At 44.7% G+C, this 17,352-nt stretch overlaps 1 protein-coding gene across 11 annotated transcripts in view; it reads right to left on the reverse strand.

Moving 5' to 3' along the window:
• LOC135904403 (uncharacterized transmembrane protein DDB_G0289901-like) overlaps positions 1-17,352 on the reverse strand; it is a 127,360-nt gene that overhangs the window by 47,177 nt on the left and 62,831 nt on the right. For 8 of the 11 annotated variants that reach the window (XM_065435181.2, XM_065435183.1, XM_065435182.1 and 5 more), the window contains 9 exons: positions 13,288-13,365; positions 11,822-11,860; positions 11,269-11,316; positions 10,409-10,480; positions 6,980-7,057; positions 5,455-5,493; positions 4,900-4,947; positions 4,040-4,111; positions 613-690 (listed from right to left, as the gene is read on the reverse strand). In XM_065435181.2, the coding sequence (XP_065291253.1) occupies positions 613-690; positions 4,040-4,111; positions 4,900-4,947; positions 5,455-5,493; positions 6,980-7,057; positions 10,409-10,480; positions 11,269-11,316; positions 11,822-11,860; positions 13,288-13,365 (552 nt within the window). The remainder of the gene's footprint in view (positions 1-612; positions 691-4,039; positions 4,112-4,899; positions 4,948-5,454; positions 5,494-6,979; positions 7,058-10,408; positions 10,481-11,268; positions 11,317-11,821; positions 11,861-13,287; positions 13,366-17,352) is intronic. The other 3 variants (XM_065435185.1, XM_065435187.1, XM_065435186.1) reach the window with 3 other exon arrangements.

The following is a 17,352-nucleotide window of genomic DNA, read 5'->3' on the forward strand; positions in this document are numbered from 1 at the left end:
CATAATGTTCAAACTCATATAAATATGCGAGCTTTCTTTTCATCCCAGACACAAATTTTGTTTGCTTGTAAAGTTTTCATGCCCTTCCCATGATGGCAAGATCAGCGCGTATCCAGACCCAGCAATCATGTTTCTTAGTTCTCATAGTAGCGGATTGGCGGACCCCTTATGTAATACCCCGTTACGGGGTCTTTAAGGAATAAAAATGAAATGAAAGTGCTGGTGCCTTTTGGCAGAGCGCAGAGGGAGGCACATCAGCAGCGCGCGTCTTCTAGTTCTACCACCGTGTGAACAAATAATGTGCGAGATTTCTCGGTAGTCAAGCGTAAGCTGCTCGAATGGTCCTTGCGACTTGACTTCATTGGATGGTAATAGCTGGCCCGGCTCTCTGGCAACGCAGTCTCGCGTCAACGGCTCTACTTGAAATGAAGCCTGAAGGCAAAAGCCAGACTTTTCAACTGGCCTCCAATTTCGTGACAGTTGTTCCGTATTAGCATTTAGATAACTGGCTTAAACAACCTGTAAGAGCTGTTGTTTCCGGAGTAATAACCTTCTGCTCAAATACAGTGGCAAGACCGCCAACATGGAAGTGTGTGGCAGCCGTATACCCACTCGAAGTGCCAGTTGTGCCCGTGAGTCTTCCAATACCGCTGGTGCTCGAACCGCCGCTGAGGGAACCGTATCCGGAACCTGTAACGAAAAAAAGAGAAAGATGGTGTAGCTTGAAATATTGCATTTTAATATGAGGAAAACGAGAACAAGGTGAAAGTAGGAGCCGTATGGCTCGTGCTTTCACCTTCTTCTCGCTTTGCTCATAATTTTGAATTTCAATCTCCGGCGTTCCCCGTGTCTTATCTGCATTTTAAAAGTATGTCATTTAAGGGGTAAGGTTCGGTTCCATGTACTACCCACCCTAAAATGGTTCCGTTCCGTGCGTGGTAAGTTGCGAGAAGCATTTGCTGGTAGAGGAAAAAAAAAAAAGGTTTGCAATCTCGCCCCAAAGGCAAAACATTGACCGGGGTAGCAAAATAGTGGACAGCGATACGAAGTGAGGATAGTAGTTTTATCGGCGGTATAAACTTTAGAACGTTTGCTTACTAACTAAACTAACAACCGTGGTGTCACGCGTGCCCCAGCAAACATGAACACATGTCACTCTATGATCGCACGCACTCGCTGTCAAAACGCAGGAGTGACAAAACACGCCAGCAGCAGCGAGGTATTCGACCTTCGTACTGCCACTCACCTTAACGCGACCATAACGGCGAGAGCACAACGCACACGAAGCTATCAGCACAGGGAGAATTACGTCCCCGTCGCAGATCGCTTTCAAGCTGGGGACCACGCAGCAGCCCACAAGCACCAGCTCCACAGTAGAACGCCGCCGGTTAACTTTGCTTAACCTCCTTGCTGTGTGTTTTGAACGTTTTCTTTAACCACCCTTAACATTTTTCACCTGCCTCAGTCTTTGTGCTTCTCTTTTTTATCTTTCTGTGTGCCTTACCGCAGTGCAGGGTAAAAAGCTGGTTATTTAACGTCGTCTTAACCTCCTCACATTTCGAGCATCTCCCGACTTCTCTCCTTTAAAAAGTACGAACATATAGTATTAATGGTAATACATGAAATATCTGACCAATACTATTGCCTGTTTCCGTTGCATGATATCCCATGTTTGTACTTATGGACAAATATCACCCATGCACTGTGCTCCTTAGCCAAAACAGAAGGAAATTAAGAGCTCTGCATCAACAGACGTGTGTTCTTAGTATTCCTTGATTCTGAGAACTATGGCAGCGGACTAGCCTGTAGGGGCCGAGTGAAGTCATTTGTGACGTGTAGCTCTCATGGCGAGAGGTATAAGGGAATTAATAGAGATTTTTTTCCTGGGCATGTCAGCATGCACAGTCGCGCAGCACGAGTTAACTTTTTCTACTTTTGGTAACCTTGTCACATTCCTTAACCTTCAATGTAGAAGATATAACAGATATGAGTAATGTGTTCGGTCTTTCTAAGAGACTTCGATTAGCAACAACAAATCGGTTTCTATTGCCACCTTTTTTTCTGAAAGCTCAACTCATTCATTTTGTCGTTCGAGAAGCGCTTACTGTAACTGATGCCACTACACTGCGGAAGCTTATGATGAGCGGAAGCCTGATGACGCCTGTGTGCTTAGAAAAGATGGACATAACAAACACCATTCCGAGTGTTGAACTGCGTCGAAGCAAAACCGAAATTAGAACGGGATACACCCCATCAAATAACTGGTCTGGCCGTACGTTCCCAAGCGGCACTAGGGGTCTGTGAGACGCCATTTTGGGGGCTCGGAGTTAAGATTCATCACTTCAGATTCTTTCAGTGCCCGGCGGAAAGCGTCGTATACGAACGTCTTTTGCCCTCTGCCCCCCCCCCCCCTCTAGTAATGAATCTACAAGCACAGAAAACAGAAAGCTAGAGCTCGTACTATTCGACGGAACGCCGTACGCACTGAGTCTTCATAGTGGGCCCAAATGAAATTGTAAAGCACAGAGAGATATTGAAATATAGAAAAAAGGACGTTGTAGTATGCGACTCCTGCATGGCGATAAAGACAACTAGGTTATTGTTGATGTCGGCGAAAAATCAAAGGGAACATTGGTTCGTATATTTGCACCTGATGGATTTGTCAATCACAGAACATTCAGGTGTATCAAGTAAGTGAAAATCTGAAGTAATCCTGTTCACTGAAAAAGCTTAAGAAATATCAACACTTAAAGAAAACCAAATAGGTCGCAGCACGTGTGGCTGGTACCCACAAGGCGTGACCAGATATTTACAGTTATCCTAAACATTCTGCGACGAGCACATCGTAGCAGTAAAAACCTAGCAGTATGAAAATTTCAGAACAACAAACAGGCTGGAGAAGAATCTATAAAAATGGCACGATGCGTGGCTTAACAGAAAATCAGAGGTTTCGCTTTGCGCGACATAGGGTATGGATGACACACGAAACGGGTTCAGCTGATACTCTAGTTGGCACTAAAACGAACAGTTGGGCAGGTCGTGTAATGCATAAAACAGATATAGAGTAACAGAACGAGTGCCGAATGTGGTGAAACGCGGTTGAGCATAGCAATGGATTAGGTGATGTGATCTCATCAAGAAATTCGCTTATATGTATGATGGAGTCGAATGACGCCAGAGAGCAGCAAATGGAGATCGCTGGGGAGAGACATTCTCTACGCTGTCGACATAGAAAAGGCACATGGTGATCACGATTCGTATCGTGTTCATATTGAATTCAGAGTTTTAGTACGCACTTGCCCAATATTTTGATTGTTTCAACCATCTCTTACCGCATACACAGACAAGGGACGAAAACAACGACGAAGACGTCCCATGTCTATGTATGTGCTATAAGTGATGTTGAAACAATGGAATACCAACTAGCCCGTACTCAAACCTCGCTTCAATATTTATTACCTACGTTCATTAGAACATGTAATTTTCATTTTATTTTTAAAGCGGTGCAAGATCCACTTCCTGAGGCCACCGAACCTGATCCACCAGCACCGCCAGTGCCTCCAAAACCGCTTGTGCCTTAGCCTTCAAGATATAATAAATAGGCAAATGAATACTTCATCGCATAGGCTCTAAAGAAGGCATCTTAGGTAAAGCACTTTGGCTCTTTTGAGCAGGAACAAAATAAAAGCTGTGCTAGCCGCAAAAATACTGTGGAGACATAGCATTGATTATAATAACGACAGGCCTGACTGGTGCAATTACGTGACATAATCGCGAATGGTGGTCACAGCTCTTGAGGAACTACAGGCTGCTACGGTGGTTCTTGAGCGCGTTCTAAATGGCACACTGGCCATTTCGGCGTGCCTAGGGTGACCAACAGTGAGAACGAAAGTACTATTTAGTACTACTAGTGCTGAGTTTATTCATTGAGTATACGACATTTCGTTTGCATCTAGGCGCGCAAGTTTGCGAGCAAGGTTCATTATCCATAACGTACTGGCAATATGCGCTTCGTTAAAGGTGTGGCATCCGCACTCACCTGAACCACCCGATGTGCCCGACACTGATCCGCCAGTGAAGGTCGCACTGCCAAAGCCACCACCGCCATAACCTGATTCAAGAAAAATAAAAGCAGATCTGTGGCTCATGCCGGAAACATAAATGCCTGCTTAAGGATGCGTAAGAAAGCTTAAGGAGTCGTAAGGATGCCGGATTTTATTATTGGAGAATGAAAGCAAACTGACACCAACCATACCGGTAATTTAGAGAATCGCGGGTTTAGGCGACAGCGTTTGATACGCACGAGAAATCGCTATCTCCCTTTCTGACGAAGTGAATCCCATCAAGTGTGTATGCCTTGTTCAGAATGAGAAACAAAATTACCATAGTTTTGGTAGGTTCAGAAAAATGTGATGTTATGACTAATTTTAACATACGTGATTTAGTAGCAAGTACGAACGCTTCTTCTTAAAGCCGTATTTATTCACAGAGAATGAGGGCGTTCATTTAAGAAAGCATGCGGCCGGCATAACTAGAGAAAACAGACAAAGCAACCTATCGCATTGTGCAGGCAAACTCTGCTTCCGTAACGTAGAAGTGAGCATGGATGTACATAAAGCTGGAGCAGTTGATAAATTAGTCATAACGCACGCAGCAGAATTGTGGACCGACGTGAGAGGGCTGACAGGGAGGTGACAGAAGCCGGATTTCACCCTATACGGTAGTATTTATTATTTTTCGTTGTGTTGGTTGCGCACATATGAAAAAAGTGGTGTTAAGATTATTTTAGTATATGTGGCCTAAGTTTGCAACACAAGCACGAGCACGTCAATTCTGTAACAGTGTTAGTAAAAAGAAACGCCCGGTCCTGTTGCTCTAAGAGATGGTAACGGTTCTCACCGGTGGCGCTGGTAGAACCTGTGGCTTCTCCGGCAGAGCCACCGTAGCCTGAAACGGAAACAAATTATGAAATTCTCTATATGCTGCGCACATTTGGCATCATAATACCGGTAGGTTAACGAGTATAAGTTGAAATCCAAAGCCGAGCGAGAGAAAGTATTCAAAAATTTAAATTATAGGAAACCTAATAAAGGGCTAACGAAATTTGAAGAAGACTAGTAAATATGACAAAAATATTTTTAGGAAATGAATGAAACCTATAAAAGGTGTACAGAATTGTACAATAGCAAGCAATAGTGCTTGCAACCAGAGATAAACAGAAACAGTAGTTTAGTTTGACATGGGCGATGTTTCGCGATAGCCTATCGCATGTGCATCATCAACAACGAGAAAATAATATGGCATGTTGGCTACTTGTGAAAACAAAGGTACTTAACAGGATTTCTGCCTGCGACTTTCAAGCTGCTCAAGCAATAGTACTCACATAATTTTCATACATGTTTTTCTTGGAAGAAATATCAGGATTGATTTCTAAGCAGTGGCAGACACACTCACCAGTGCTACTCGAAGATCCCGAGGCTTCTCCACCGTAGCCTGGAACCATAAAAAAGAAAGAAATATTTAGCTGCACATATGGCACGAGTTCGTCGAGTATACGTTCATTAAAGTATTTCGTAAAAGTCGATCCGTGCCAAATTATCAGAGACTTTGGTTTGCCGCTTTGATTCCGAAGGACGCAAATGGGTTTGCGTAACTACAGGACGTTGGCGAAATAATCGGGAAGACTTGCGATAGTGCTTTTCGTCAAATGGATGTGGTTATGAAGGCTGAACACGGCGCCAGCTGCTCCAGAGCAGTAACCATTATATTCTCCTGTCTAGGAAATATAAGAAAAAGGCATGAAGTTCAATGACTCCTACATATTTAGACGTAATATTTAAAGCACGATGCTGCTAAATCACCATCATCTCCATCAGCCTATTTTATGTCCACTGCCGGACGAAGGCCTTTCCCTGCGATCTACGATAACCCCTGCTCTGTGTCAACCCATTCTAGGTAGCACCCGCCAGTTTCCTTATTTCGTCGCACCACCTAGTCTTATGCCGTACTCTGGTGCGCTTCCTTTGTCTTGGTACCCATTCTGTCAGCCTAATGGTCCAACGGTTATATAATCTGCGCCCTACGTGAACTGCCCAGCGCCATTTGTTTTCTCTTAATGTCAATTAGAATATCATCTATAACCGTTTGCTGTCTTATCCAAACTGCTCTCTTTCTGTCTCTCAAGGTTATGCCTAGCATTCTTAGTTCCGTCGTTCTTAGTGCGGTCCTCGATTGTTCTCAAGCTACTTTGTCAGTCTCCAAGTCTCTGCTCCATATGTCGGCACTGGTAAAATGCGCTTAGTGCATACCTTCCTTTTCAATGATAACGGTAAGCTCCCAGTGAGGAGCTGACAGTGTCTGCTTTTAGCGATCCAACCCATTTTTATTCTTCTATGAATCTCTTTCTCATGATATCCTAATGCTGCTTAATATCATAATGTTGAAACTGATATTAGAACGCTAACTTTCTTTTCTTCCCAGACACAAGTTTTGTTTAGAAACTTTTTCATGCCCTTACCATGACGGAAAGGTGAGCGCGTATCCAGACGCAACGATCATGTTTCTTAGTTCTTAGTTTCTTAGCAGGAAATAACTGGTGCCTTTTGCTGAGCGCGAGGGAGGCATATAAGCAGCGTGCGTCATCCCGTTGTACTACAGAGTGAACAATGTGCGATATTTCTCGGTATACAAGTGTATACTGCTCGAATAGTGCTTTCGACATGACTTCATTGGCTGGTAATAGTTGGCCCGGCTCTCTGGCAACGCAGTCTCGCGTCGACGGCTCTACTTGAAATGAAGCCTGGAGGCAAAAGCCAGACTTTTCAACTAGCCTCCAATTTCGTGACAGTTGTTCCGTATTAGCATTTAGATAACTGGCTTAAACAACCTGTAAGACCTATTGTTTCCGGACTAAAGACGTTCTACTCAACAACAGAGGCAACACGGCCAATATGGAAGTGTGTGGCAGCCGTATACCCACTCGAAGTGCCAGTTGTGCCCGTGAGTCTTCCACTACCGCTGGTGCTCGAACCGCCGCTGCTGGAACCGTATCCGGAACCTGTAACCAAGAAAGAAAAAGATGGTGTAGCTTGAAATACTGCATTTTAAAAGTGGATGAGCAAAACAAGAACAAAGTGAAAGCAGGAGCCGTGAGGTTCCTGCTTTCACCTTGTTCTTGTCTTGCTCATCGTCTTTAATTTCTATCTCCGGCGCTCCCCGTGTTTTCCCTGGGTTTTAAAAGCAAGTCATTTAAGGTGTAACGTTCGGTTCCGCGTTCTACCCACTGTAAATTGCTTCCGTTCCCTGCTGGGTGAGTTGCAAAAAACGTTAGCTCGTAGAGGAAAAACAAAGTTATAGTCTCGCACAAAAGGCAAAACATCGAGCGGGATTGCAAAATAGTAGACATCTATAGGAAGTCGGAACAGCAGTTTTATCGGCGTTATAAACTTGTGAACATTTGCTTACTAACTAAACTAACAACCGTGGTGTCACGCGTGCCCCAGCAAACATGAACACATGTCACTCGATGATCGCACACACTCGCTGTCAAAACGCAGGAGTGACAAAACACGCCAGCAGCAGCAAGGGATTCGACCTTCGTACTGCCACTCGCCTTAACGCGACCATAACGGCGAGAGCACAACGCACACGAAGCTATCAGCACAGGGCGAATTATGTCCCCGTCGCAGATCCCTTTCAAGTTGCGGACCGCGCAGTAGACCACAAGCACCATGCAGCACCATTGTAGAACGCCGCCCGTTAACTTTGCTTAACCTCCTTGCTGTGTATTTTGAACGTTTTCTTTAACCGTCCTTAACATTTTTCACCTGCCTCAGTCTTTGTGCTTCTCTTTTTTATCTTTCTGTCTGCATTTCCGCAGTGAAGGGGAAAAAGCTGGGTATTTACCGTCCTCTTAACCTCCTCACACTTCGAGAATCTCCCGACATCTCTCCTTTAAAAAGTATGAACATATAGTATTAATGGCAATACATGAAATGTCTGACCAATATTATTGCCTGTTTCCGTTGCATGATATCCCCTGTTTGTACTGATGGACAAATGCCACCCATGAACTGTGCGGCTTAGCCAAAACAGAAGGAAATTAAGAGCTCTGCATCAAAAGACGTGTGTTCTTAGTATTTCTTGATTCTGAGACCTATGGCAGTGGACTAGCCTGTAGGGGCCGAGTGAAGTCATTTGTGAGGTGTAGCTCTCATGGCGAGAGGTATAAGGGAATTAATAGAGAGTTCTTTCCCGGGCATGTCAGCATGCACAGTCGGACATCACGAGTTAACTTTTTCTACTTTTGGTAACCTTGTCACAATCCTTAACCTTCAATGTAGAAGATATAACAGATATGAGTAATGTGTTCGGTCTTTCTAAGAGACTTCGATTAGCAACAACAAATCGGTTTCTATTGCCACCTTTTTTTCTGAAAGCTCCACTCATTCATTTTGTCGTTCGAGAAGCGCTTACTGTAACTGATGCCACTACACTGCGGAAGCTTATGATGAGCGGAAGCCTGAGGATGCCTGTGTACTTAGAAAGGGTGGACATAACAAACACCGTTCCGAGTGTTGAACTGCGCCGAAGCAAAACCGAAATTAGAACGGGATACACCCCATCAAATAATTGGTCGGGTCGTACGTTCCCTAGTGGCACTAGGAGTCTGTGAGACGCCATTTTGGGGGCTCGGAGTTAAGATTCATCACTTCAGATTCTTTCAGTGCCCGGAAAGCGTTGTACACGAACATCTTTTGCCCTCTGCCCACTCCCCCCCCCCTCTAGTAATGAGCCTACAAGCACAGAGAAGTGAAAGGTAAAGCTCGTGCTTTTCGAGGGAACACCGTGTGCACTGAGTCATCGCTGTGGGTCCAAATGAAATTGTAAAGCACGGAGAGATATTGAAATATAGAAAAAGGACGTTGTAGTATGCGACTCCTGCATGGCGATGAAGACAACTAGGTTATTGTTGATGTCGGCGAAAAATCAAAGGGAACATTGGTTCGTATATTTGCACCTGATGGATTTGTCAATCAGAGAACATTCAGGTGCATCAAGTAAGTGAAAGTCTGAAGTAATCCTTTTCACCGAAAAAGCTTAAGAAATATCAACACATAAAGAAAACGAAATGGGTCGCAGCACGCGTGGTTGGTACCCACAACACGTGACCAGATATTTACAGTTATGCTAAGCATTCTGCGACGAGCACATCGTAGCAGTACAAACCTAGCAGTATGAAAATTTCAGAACAACAAACAGGCTAGAGAAGAAGCTATCAAAATGGCACGATGCGTGGCTGAACAGAAAATCAGAGGTTTCGCTTTACGCGACATAGGGTATGGATGACACACGAAACGGGTTCAGCTGATACTCTAGTTGGCACTAAAACGAACAGTTGGGCAGGTCGTGTAATGCCTAAAACAGATATAGAGTAACAGAACGAGTGCCGAATGTGGTGAAACGCGGTTGAGCATAGCAATGGATTAGGTGATGTGATCTCATCAAGAAATTCGCTTATATGTATGATGGAGTCGAATGACGCCAGAGAGCAGCATATGGAGATCGCTGGTGAGAGACATTCTCTACGCTGTCGACATAGAAAAGGCACATGGTGATCACGATTCGTATCGTGTTCATATTGAATTCAGAGTTTTAGTACGCACTTGCCCAATATTTTGATTGTTTCAACCATCTCTTACCGCATACACAGACAAGGGACGAAAACAACGACGAAGACGTCCCATGTCTATGTATGTGCTATAAGTGATGTTGAAACAATGGAATACCAACTAGCCCGTACTCAAACCTCGCTTCAATATTTATTACCTACGTTCATTAGAACATGTAATTTTCATTTTATTTTTAAAGCGGTGTAAGATCCACTTCCTGAGGCCACCGAACCTGATCCACCAGCACCGCCAGTGCCTCCAAAACCGCTTGTGCCTTAGCCTTCAAGATATAATAAATAGGCAAATGAATACTTCATCGCATACGCTCTAAAGAAGGCATCTTAGGTAAAGCACTTTGGCTCTTTTGAGCAGGAACAAAATAAAAGCTGTGCTAGCCGCAAAAATACTGTGGAGACACAGTATTGATTATAATAACGACAGGCCTGACTGGTGCAATTACGTGACATAGGCGCGAATGGTGGTCACAGCTCTTGAGGAACTACAGGCTGCTACGGTGGTTCTTGAGCGCGTTCGAAATGGCACACTGGCCATTTCGGTGTGCCTAGGGTGACCAACAGTGAGAACGAAAGTACTATTTAGTACTACTAGTGCTGAGTTTATTCATTGAGTATACGACATTTCGTTTGCATCTAGGCGCGCAAGTTTGCGAGCAAGGTTCATTATCCATAACGTACTGGCAATATGCGCTTCGTTAAAGGTGTGGCATCCGCACTCACCTGAACCACCCGATGTGCCCGACACTGATCCGCCAGTGAAGGTCGCACTGCCAAAGCCACCACCGCCATAACCTGATTCAAGAAAAATAAAAGCAGATCTGTGGCTCATGCCGGAAACATAAATGCCTGCTTAAGGATTCGTAAGAACGCTTAAGGAGTCGTAAGGATGCCGGATTTTATTAGTGGAGAATGAAAGCAAACTGACACCAACCATACCGGTAATTTAGAGAATCGCGGGTTTAGGCGACAGCGTTTGATACGCACGAGAAATCGCTATCTCCCTTTCTGACGAAGTGTATCCCATCAAGTGTGTATGCCTTGTTCAGAATGAGAAACAAAATTACCATAGTTTTGGTAGTTTCAGAAAAATGTGATGTTATGACTGATCTTAACATACGTGATTTAGTAGCAAGTACGAATGCTCCTTCTTAAAGCCGTATTATTCACAGAGAATGAGGGCGTTCCTTTAAGAAAGCATGCAGCCGGCATAACTAGAGAAAACAGACAAAGCAACCTATCGCATTGTGCAGGCAAACTCTGCTTCCGTAACGTAGAAGTGAGTATGGATGTACATAAAGCAGGAGCAGTTGATAAATCAGTCATAACGCACGCAGCAGAATTGTGGACCGACGTGAGAGGGCTGACAGGGAGGTGACAGAAGCCGGATTTCATCCTATACGGTAGTATTTATTATTTTTCGTTGTTTTGTTTGCGCACATGGGAAAAAAGTGGTGTTAAGATTCTTTTAGTGTATGTGGCCTAAGTTTGCAACACAAATACAAGCACGTGAATTCTGTAACAGTGTTAGTGAAAAGAAAACACCCGGTCCTGTTTTTCTAAGAGATGGTAACGGTTCTCACCGGTGGCGCTGGAAGAACCTGTGGCTCCTCCAGCAGAGGCACTGTAGCCTGAAACGGAAACGAAATATCAAATTGTCTTTATGCTGCGCACATTTAGCGCCATAATAAACGTCAGTTAAGGAGTATAAGTGTAAATATAAAGGCGAGCGACAAAAAGTATTAAAAATTTTGAATTATAGGAAGCCTGAAAAGTGGATAAGAAAATTTGCAGAAGACTAGTAAATATGACAAAAAATCATTTAGGAAACGAAAGAAAGCTATAAAGGGTGTACAGAATTGTGGGCTCCAGCAATAGTGCTTGCAACCAGAGATAAACAGAAACAGTACTTTAGTTTGACATGGGCGATGTTTCGCGATAGCCTATCGCATGTGCATGATCAACAACAAGAAAATAATGTGGCATGTTCCCTATTTGTGAAAACAAAGGTACTTAACAGGATTTCCGCCTGCGACTTTCAAGCTGCTCTAGCAATAGTACTCACATAATTTTCATACATGTTTTTCTTGGAAGAAATATCAGGATTGATTTCTAAGCAGTGGCAGCCGCACTCACCAGTGCTACTTGAAGATCCCGAGGCTTCTCCACCGTAGCCTGGAACCATAAAAAAGAAAGAAAGAAAGAAAGAAAAGTCGATTGGTGGTAAAATATCAGAGACTTTGGTTTGCCGCTTTAATTCCGACGAACGCACAAGGATTTGCGTAAGCACAGGACGTTGGCGAAATTATTGGGAAAACTTGCGATAGTACTTTTCGTAAAATGGATGTGGTTATGAAGGCTGAACACGACGCCGACTGCTCCAGTGCAATAAGCTTTATATTCTCCTGTCTAGGAAATATAAGAAAAACGCATGAAGTTCAATCACTCCTACATATTTAGACGTAATATTTAAAGCACGATGCTACTAAATCACCATCATCCCCATCAGCCTATTTTATGTCCACTGCCGGACGAAGGTCTTTCCCTGCGATCTGCAATTACCTCTGCCCTGTGCCAACCGATTCTAGGTAGCACCCGCAAGTTTCCTAATTTCGTCGCACCACCTAGTCTTATGCCGTACTCTGGTGCATTCCTTTTTCTTGGTACCCATTCTGTCAGCCTAATGGTCCAACGGTTATGTAATCTGCGCCCTTCGTGAACTGCCCAGCGCCATTTTTTTCTCTTAATGTCAATTAGAATATCGTCTATAACCGTTTGCTGTCTTATCCAAACTGCTCTCTTTCTGTCTCTCAAGGTTATGCCTAGCATTCTTCGTTCCATCGTTCTTAGTGCGGTCCTTGATTGTTCTGAAGCTACTTTGTCAGTCTACAAGTCTCTGCTCCATATGTCGGCACTGGTAAAATGCGCTTAGTATATACCTTCCTTTGCTTCTAGTGAGGAGCTGACAGTGTCTGATTTTAGCGATCCAACCCATTTTTATTCTTCTATGAATTTCTTTCTCATGATATCATAATGCTGCTTAATATCATAATGTTGAAACTAATATTAGAACGCTAACTTTCTCTTCTTCCTAGACACAAGTTTTGTTTATAAACGTTTTCATGCCCTTACCATGACGGAAAGGTGAGCGCGTATCCCGACGCAACAATCATGTTTCTTAGTTCTCGTAATGGCGCTATGGCAGGAAATAACTGGTGCCTTTCGCTGAGCGCGAGGGAGGCATATAAGCAGCGTGCGTCATCCCGTTGTACTACAGAGTGAACAATGTGCGATATTTCTCGGTTTACAAGTGTATATTGCTGGAATGGTGCTTTCGACATGACTTCATTGGCTGGTAATAGTTGGCCTGGCTCTCTGGTAACGCAGTCTGGCGTCAACAGCTCTACTTGAAATGAAGCCTCAAGGCAAAAGCCAGACTTTTTTGAAATTGCCTCCGATATCGTGACACTTGCACGGTATTAGCATTTGAGATATCTGGCTTAAACAACCTGTAATGCCTATTGTTTTCGAACTAATCGCGTTCTACTCAACAACAGAGGCAACACGGCCAATATGGAAGTGTGTGGCAGCGATATACCCACTCGAACTGCCTGTTGTGCCCGTGAGTCTTCCACTACCGCTGGTGCTCGAACTGCTGCTGCTGGAACCGTGTCCGGAACCTAAAACCAGAATAGAGAAAAATGGTATAGCTTGAAATATTGCATTTTAAAGGCAGATGAGCCAAACAAGAACAAAGTGAAAGCAGAAGCCGTGAGGTTCCTGCTTTCACCTTGTTCTTGTCTTGCTCATCGTCTTGAATTTATATCTCCTGCGTTTCCCGTGTTTTCCCTGGGTTTTAAAAGTAAGTCGTTTAAGGTGTAACGTTCGGTTCCGCGTTCTACCCACTGTAAGATGCTTCCGTTCCCCGTGGGTGAGTTGCACAAAGCGTTAGCTCGTAGAGGAAAAACAAAGTTATAGTCTCGATCGCACAAAAGGCAGAACATCGAGCGGGATAGCAAAATAGTAGACAGCTATAGGAAGTCGGAACAGCAGTTTTATCGGCCATATAAACTTGCGAACATTCGCTTTCTCACTAAACTAACAACCACACTGTCACGGGCACAAGCAAGCATGAACACACCTCGCTCGATGACCGCGCACACTCGCTGTCAAAACGCTGGAGTGAGGAAGCACGGCAGCAGCAGCGAGCGAATCGACATTCGCACTGCCTCTCGCTTGAACGCGATCTATGCGGCGAGAGCACAGCGCACACGAAGCTATCAGCACGCGGTGCACTCTGTCCCCATCGCAGATCGCTTTCAAGTTGGGCCCCGCGAGGTGGCCCAGACGCACCGGCGCTGGAGTAGAACGCTTCCCGTTAACTTTGCTTAACTTCATCGCTGTCAATTTTGAACGCTTTTCATAACCGTCTTAAACATTTTTACTTCCCTCAGTCTTTGTGCTTCTCATGTTTATGTTTTTCTCCCTTTCGGCCTTGCAGGGTAGCAAACTGGATATTTAGCTTCCTCTTAACCTCCTCATCTTTCGTATCTACCCAGCCCTCTCCTCTAAAAAGTGCGAACATAATATATTTATGGTAATACATGAAATATCTGACCGATATTATTGCCTGTCTCCGTTATACGATATCCCCTGTTTGTACTGATGGCAAATGTCATCGATAAAATGTGTGGCTTAGCCAAGACAGAAGGAACTGAAGAGCTCAGCATGAAAAGCCAGGTGTTCTTAGTATTCCTTATTTCTGAGACCAACGCCCAAAGGACTAGCGTGTAGGGGCCGAGGGATGCCCTTTTTGACGTGTGGCTGTCTTGGCGAGAGGTATAATGTAATTAATAAAGATTTTTTTACTGGGCATGTCACATGTACAGTCACACATCAAGACTTAACTTTTTCTACTTTTGGTAAGCATAGGCGCGATCGGAGATCTTTGTTCGATGCGCGTTCTATTCGGTTGCTGCAGCGTCACAAAGTTGCAGTATGCAAAATTTGGGAGAAAGGGGCGGAGAGCAGCCAATCGGGAAACGGTGAGCTCACTGGAAGTTGACTTCCCTCATTTGTCATCTGCTTGCAGCGATACTACAAAATGAAATGTTTCTCGTCTTCCAATGAATGAAATCTTTATCTAAAGATGAATTTTTTTCTTCTCAAACTCAAACAGGTTTTCAGATAGTAGTAGGTGTGTGTGTGTGAAAACATTTATTGGAATGAGGTCCGGAGGCTCGACTTCTTAAGTCAAGGCGGGCCGCTCCCACGTTGGCACTGTCAGGCCAAGCCTTTCAGCGACATCATGGGCCCTCTGGACGGCCCTTAGTTGATCCTGAAAAAATGGGCTTTGAATCCTTTTCTCCCACTGTGTCCATTCTTCAACGAGGTTGGGGAGAGTCGCGGGGCACCCCGCCAGCATATGTCTGATTCCAATGATGCCATTACAATCGTTGCAGTCCAGCCTAATCTCCCTCTCTGGATATATTTTATTAATGGTGTACGGTGTGTGGATATGTACCTGTTTGCAATAAGCGCAGTGAGACTGCCTGAGCCCTGTTCAGTTTTGAATGTGGCAATGTGAATTGCCTGCGTCCTAAATAGTAGTGTTTGGTAATGTCATTGTATGCTATTAAATGATCTCTAGATTCCCTGGCTTGATGGTGAACGGCTCGGTTGTGACTGTCACGGTTAGCAAGTCCTCGTGCCAAGTCATGAGCAACCTCATTGAGGTTTATCCGAGTCTCGTCCACTTTTCCCATATGCGCAGGAAACCATCGAATTTCAGTTCTCATAATCCCAATGTTTTCAAAAAGTTTCGCTGCAACACTAGCTACGTAGCCTTTATCAAAACACTTTGTAGCGGATTTCCAATCCCTGTAAATGCAGGCCCACTTATTACCCCTGATGGCTAGAAACGACGGGAACAGTGGCGCACTTTTTAAGAGGCAGGAACAGCATTCCAGTTGCTCGCTGGCACCCGATGATGGGGTAATTTCGCTGTACAACCTACGCACTATTTGCTTCGAGAAACGAAAGTGACGCCGGAATTCGTTTTCTGCCATTTCTTCAAACGCGCTTCGCAGCTGCACTCGCTCTTCTTCTTTGTCGAACAACGCCTGCGCAGCAACCGAAGTTCCCAACGCGAGCGCCAGTTTCTCTAATTAAGCTATGGATTGGATCCAAACGTGCCATTCCACAACCGCAGCCGCCAGTTGGATCGAATCCAATCCACTAGACGCGCCAAGCGAAGCCGGTCTCGTAACGAGCGTATGGTGGCTCCAATCTTCCCAACTCCCGTCGGGTTCGGCGCCTAGCAGACAACGTGCTCGGTGGCAAGATGATTGACAGGACCATGTCATTATTTTCACCTCACCAAAAACGTGGCCACGCCCCGGTGCTGGCGACGTCGGCGCGGAGAAGACCAATCGCGCGCGCCGGTAACCGAACGAACGCGCCGAACAACGATCTCCAATCGCATCCAATGTCAAAATCCTTCACTTTCAATGTAGAAGACATCACAGATACGAGTAAACTGTTTGGTCTTTCTCAGAGACTTCGATTAGCAACAACAAACCAGTTTCTTTGGCTGTCGTATTTCCTGAAAACTCAGATAATTCATTTTGGGTTTCGAGAAACGCTTATTATAGCTTATGACCGTACATTCCATCTTTATATTCTCGTCACAGTTACAGCGCCGTCAAATTGATGCTGGGTGGAGCTGCCAGATTTGCTAAATTTTAGAAGAAAAAATTATAAGGAAACTATCAGTTGAGCTCATTGGTTACTTTAAAAGAGCATCTATTCTTTTATTACGGGCAAATGGTTTATAATTCGGAGCTCACGGTAATCACATATTGGGATTTCAAGAGAAAATAAATTCTGTGGGACTGCGTTGCAAAACCATGACTTCAATTTTAGGGAGGACATAGTGGGGGACTCCGAAAAAGATTTGACCTCCTGAGGCTCCCGAGGCTCTCCTGAGGCCCTTTTGATGCAATTTTTTTACACGTATGCAAGGCTTTTTTCAGCGGTCCGTTTTTGTGCATAATTCGCAACCCGAGTTACCAACCAAGCAGTATTACCCTCGTGGCCAACAACATCCACTTCAAATCTGTGCTCAAAGATGTGAAAGCTTCACCTCACACCTGATCCACGCTACTTGTGCAGTTTTTTGTCACTCACTCCTACAGTAATGCCCTCGTACAGGGGACTTTTGAGGCATAATTGATAAGAAATATTACGGTGAGGTAGTGGTGTTTGAAGTGGAAGCCTGACGACGCCTGTGTGCTTAGAAAGGACAGACGTAACAAAAACAGTTCGAGGAATGTAACTGCGGTCTAAACAAAGCAGAAATAAGAACGGGAAGCACTCCACCAAATAATTGGCCGGGCCGTACGTTGACAAGCGGCACTAAGAATATGAGAGAAGTAATTTCGGGGCTCGGAATTAAGATTCAACATTTGAGCTTCTTTCAGTGCAAGGAGAGCGCGGTACACGGCGTCTTTCGCACTCTGCCTCTCCCCCCCTCCCCCCCCCCCCAGGGTTGAGTCCACAAGCACAGAGAGCTGAAACGTAGAGCTAGTGCTCTTCGATGCCACGCCGTATGCACTGAGCCATCGCAGTGGGTCCGAATGAAATTGCAAAGCACTGAGAGCTTTGAG

Source organism: Dermacentor albipictus, chromosome 7, assembly GCF_038994185.2.
Source record: "Dermacentor albipictus isolate Rhodes 1998 colony chromosome 7, USDA_Dalb.pri_finalv2, whole genome shotgun sequence".
In the NCBI taxonomy this organism is placed as follows: domain Eukaryota; kingdom Metazoa; phylum Arthropoda; class Arachnida; order Ixodida; family Ixodidae; genus Dermacentor; species Dermacentor albipictus.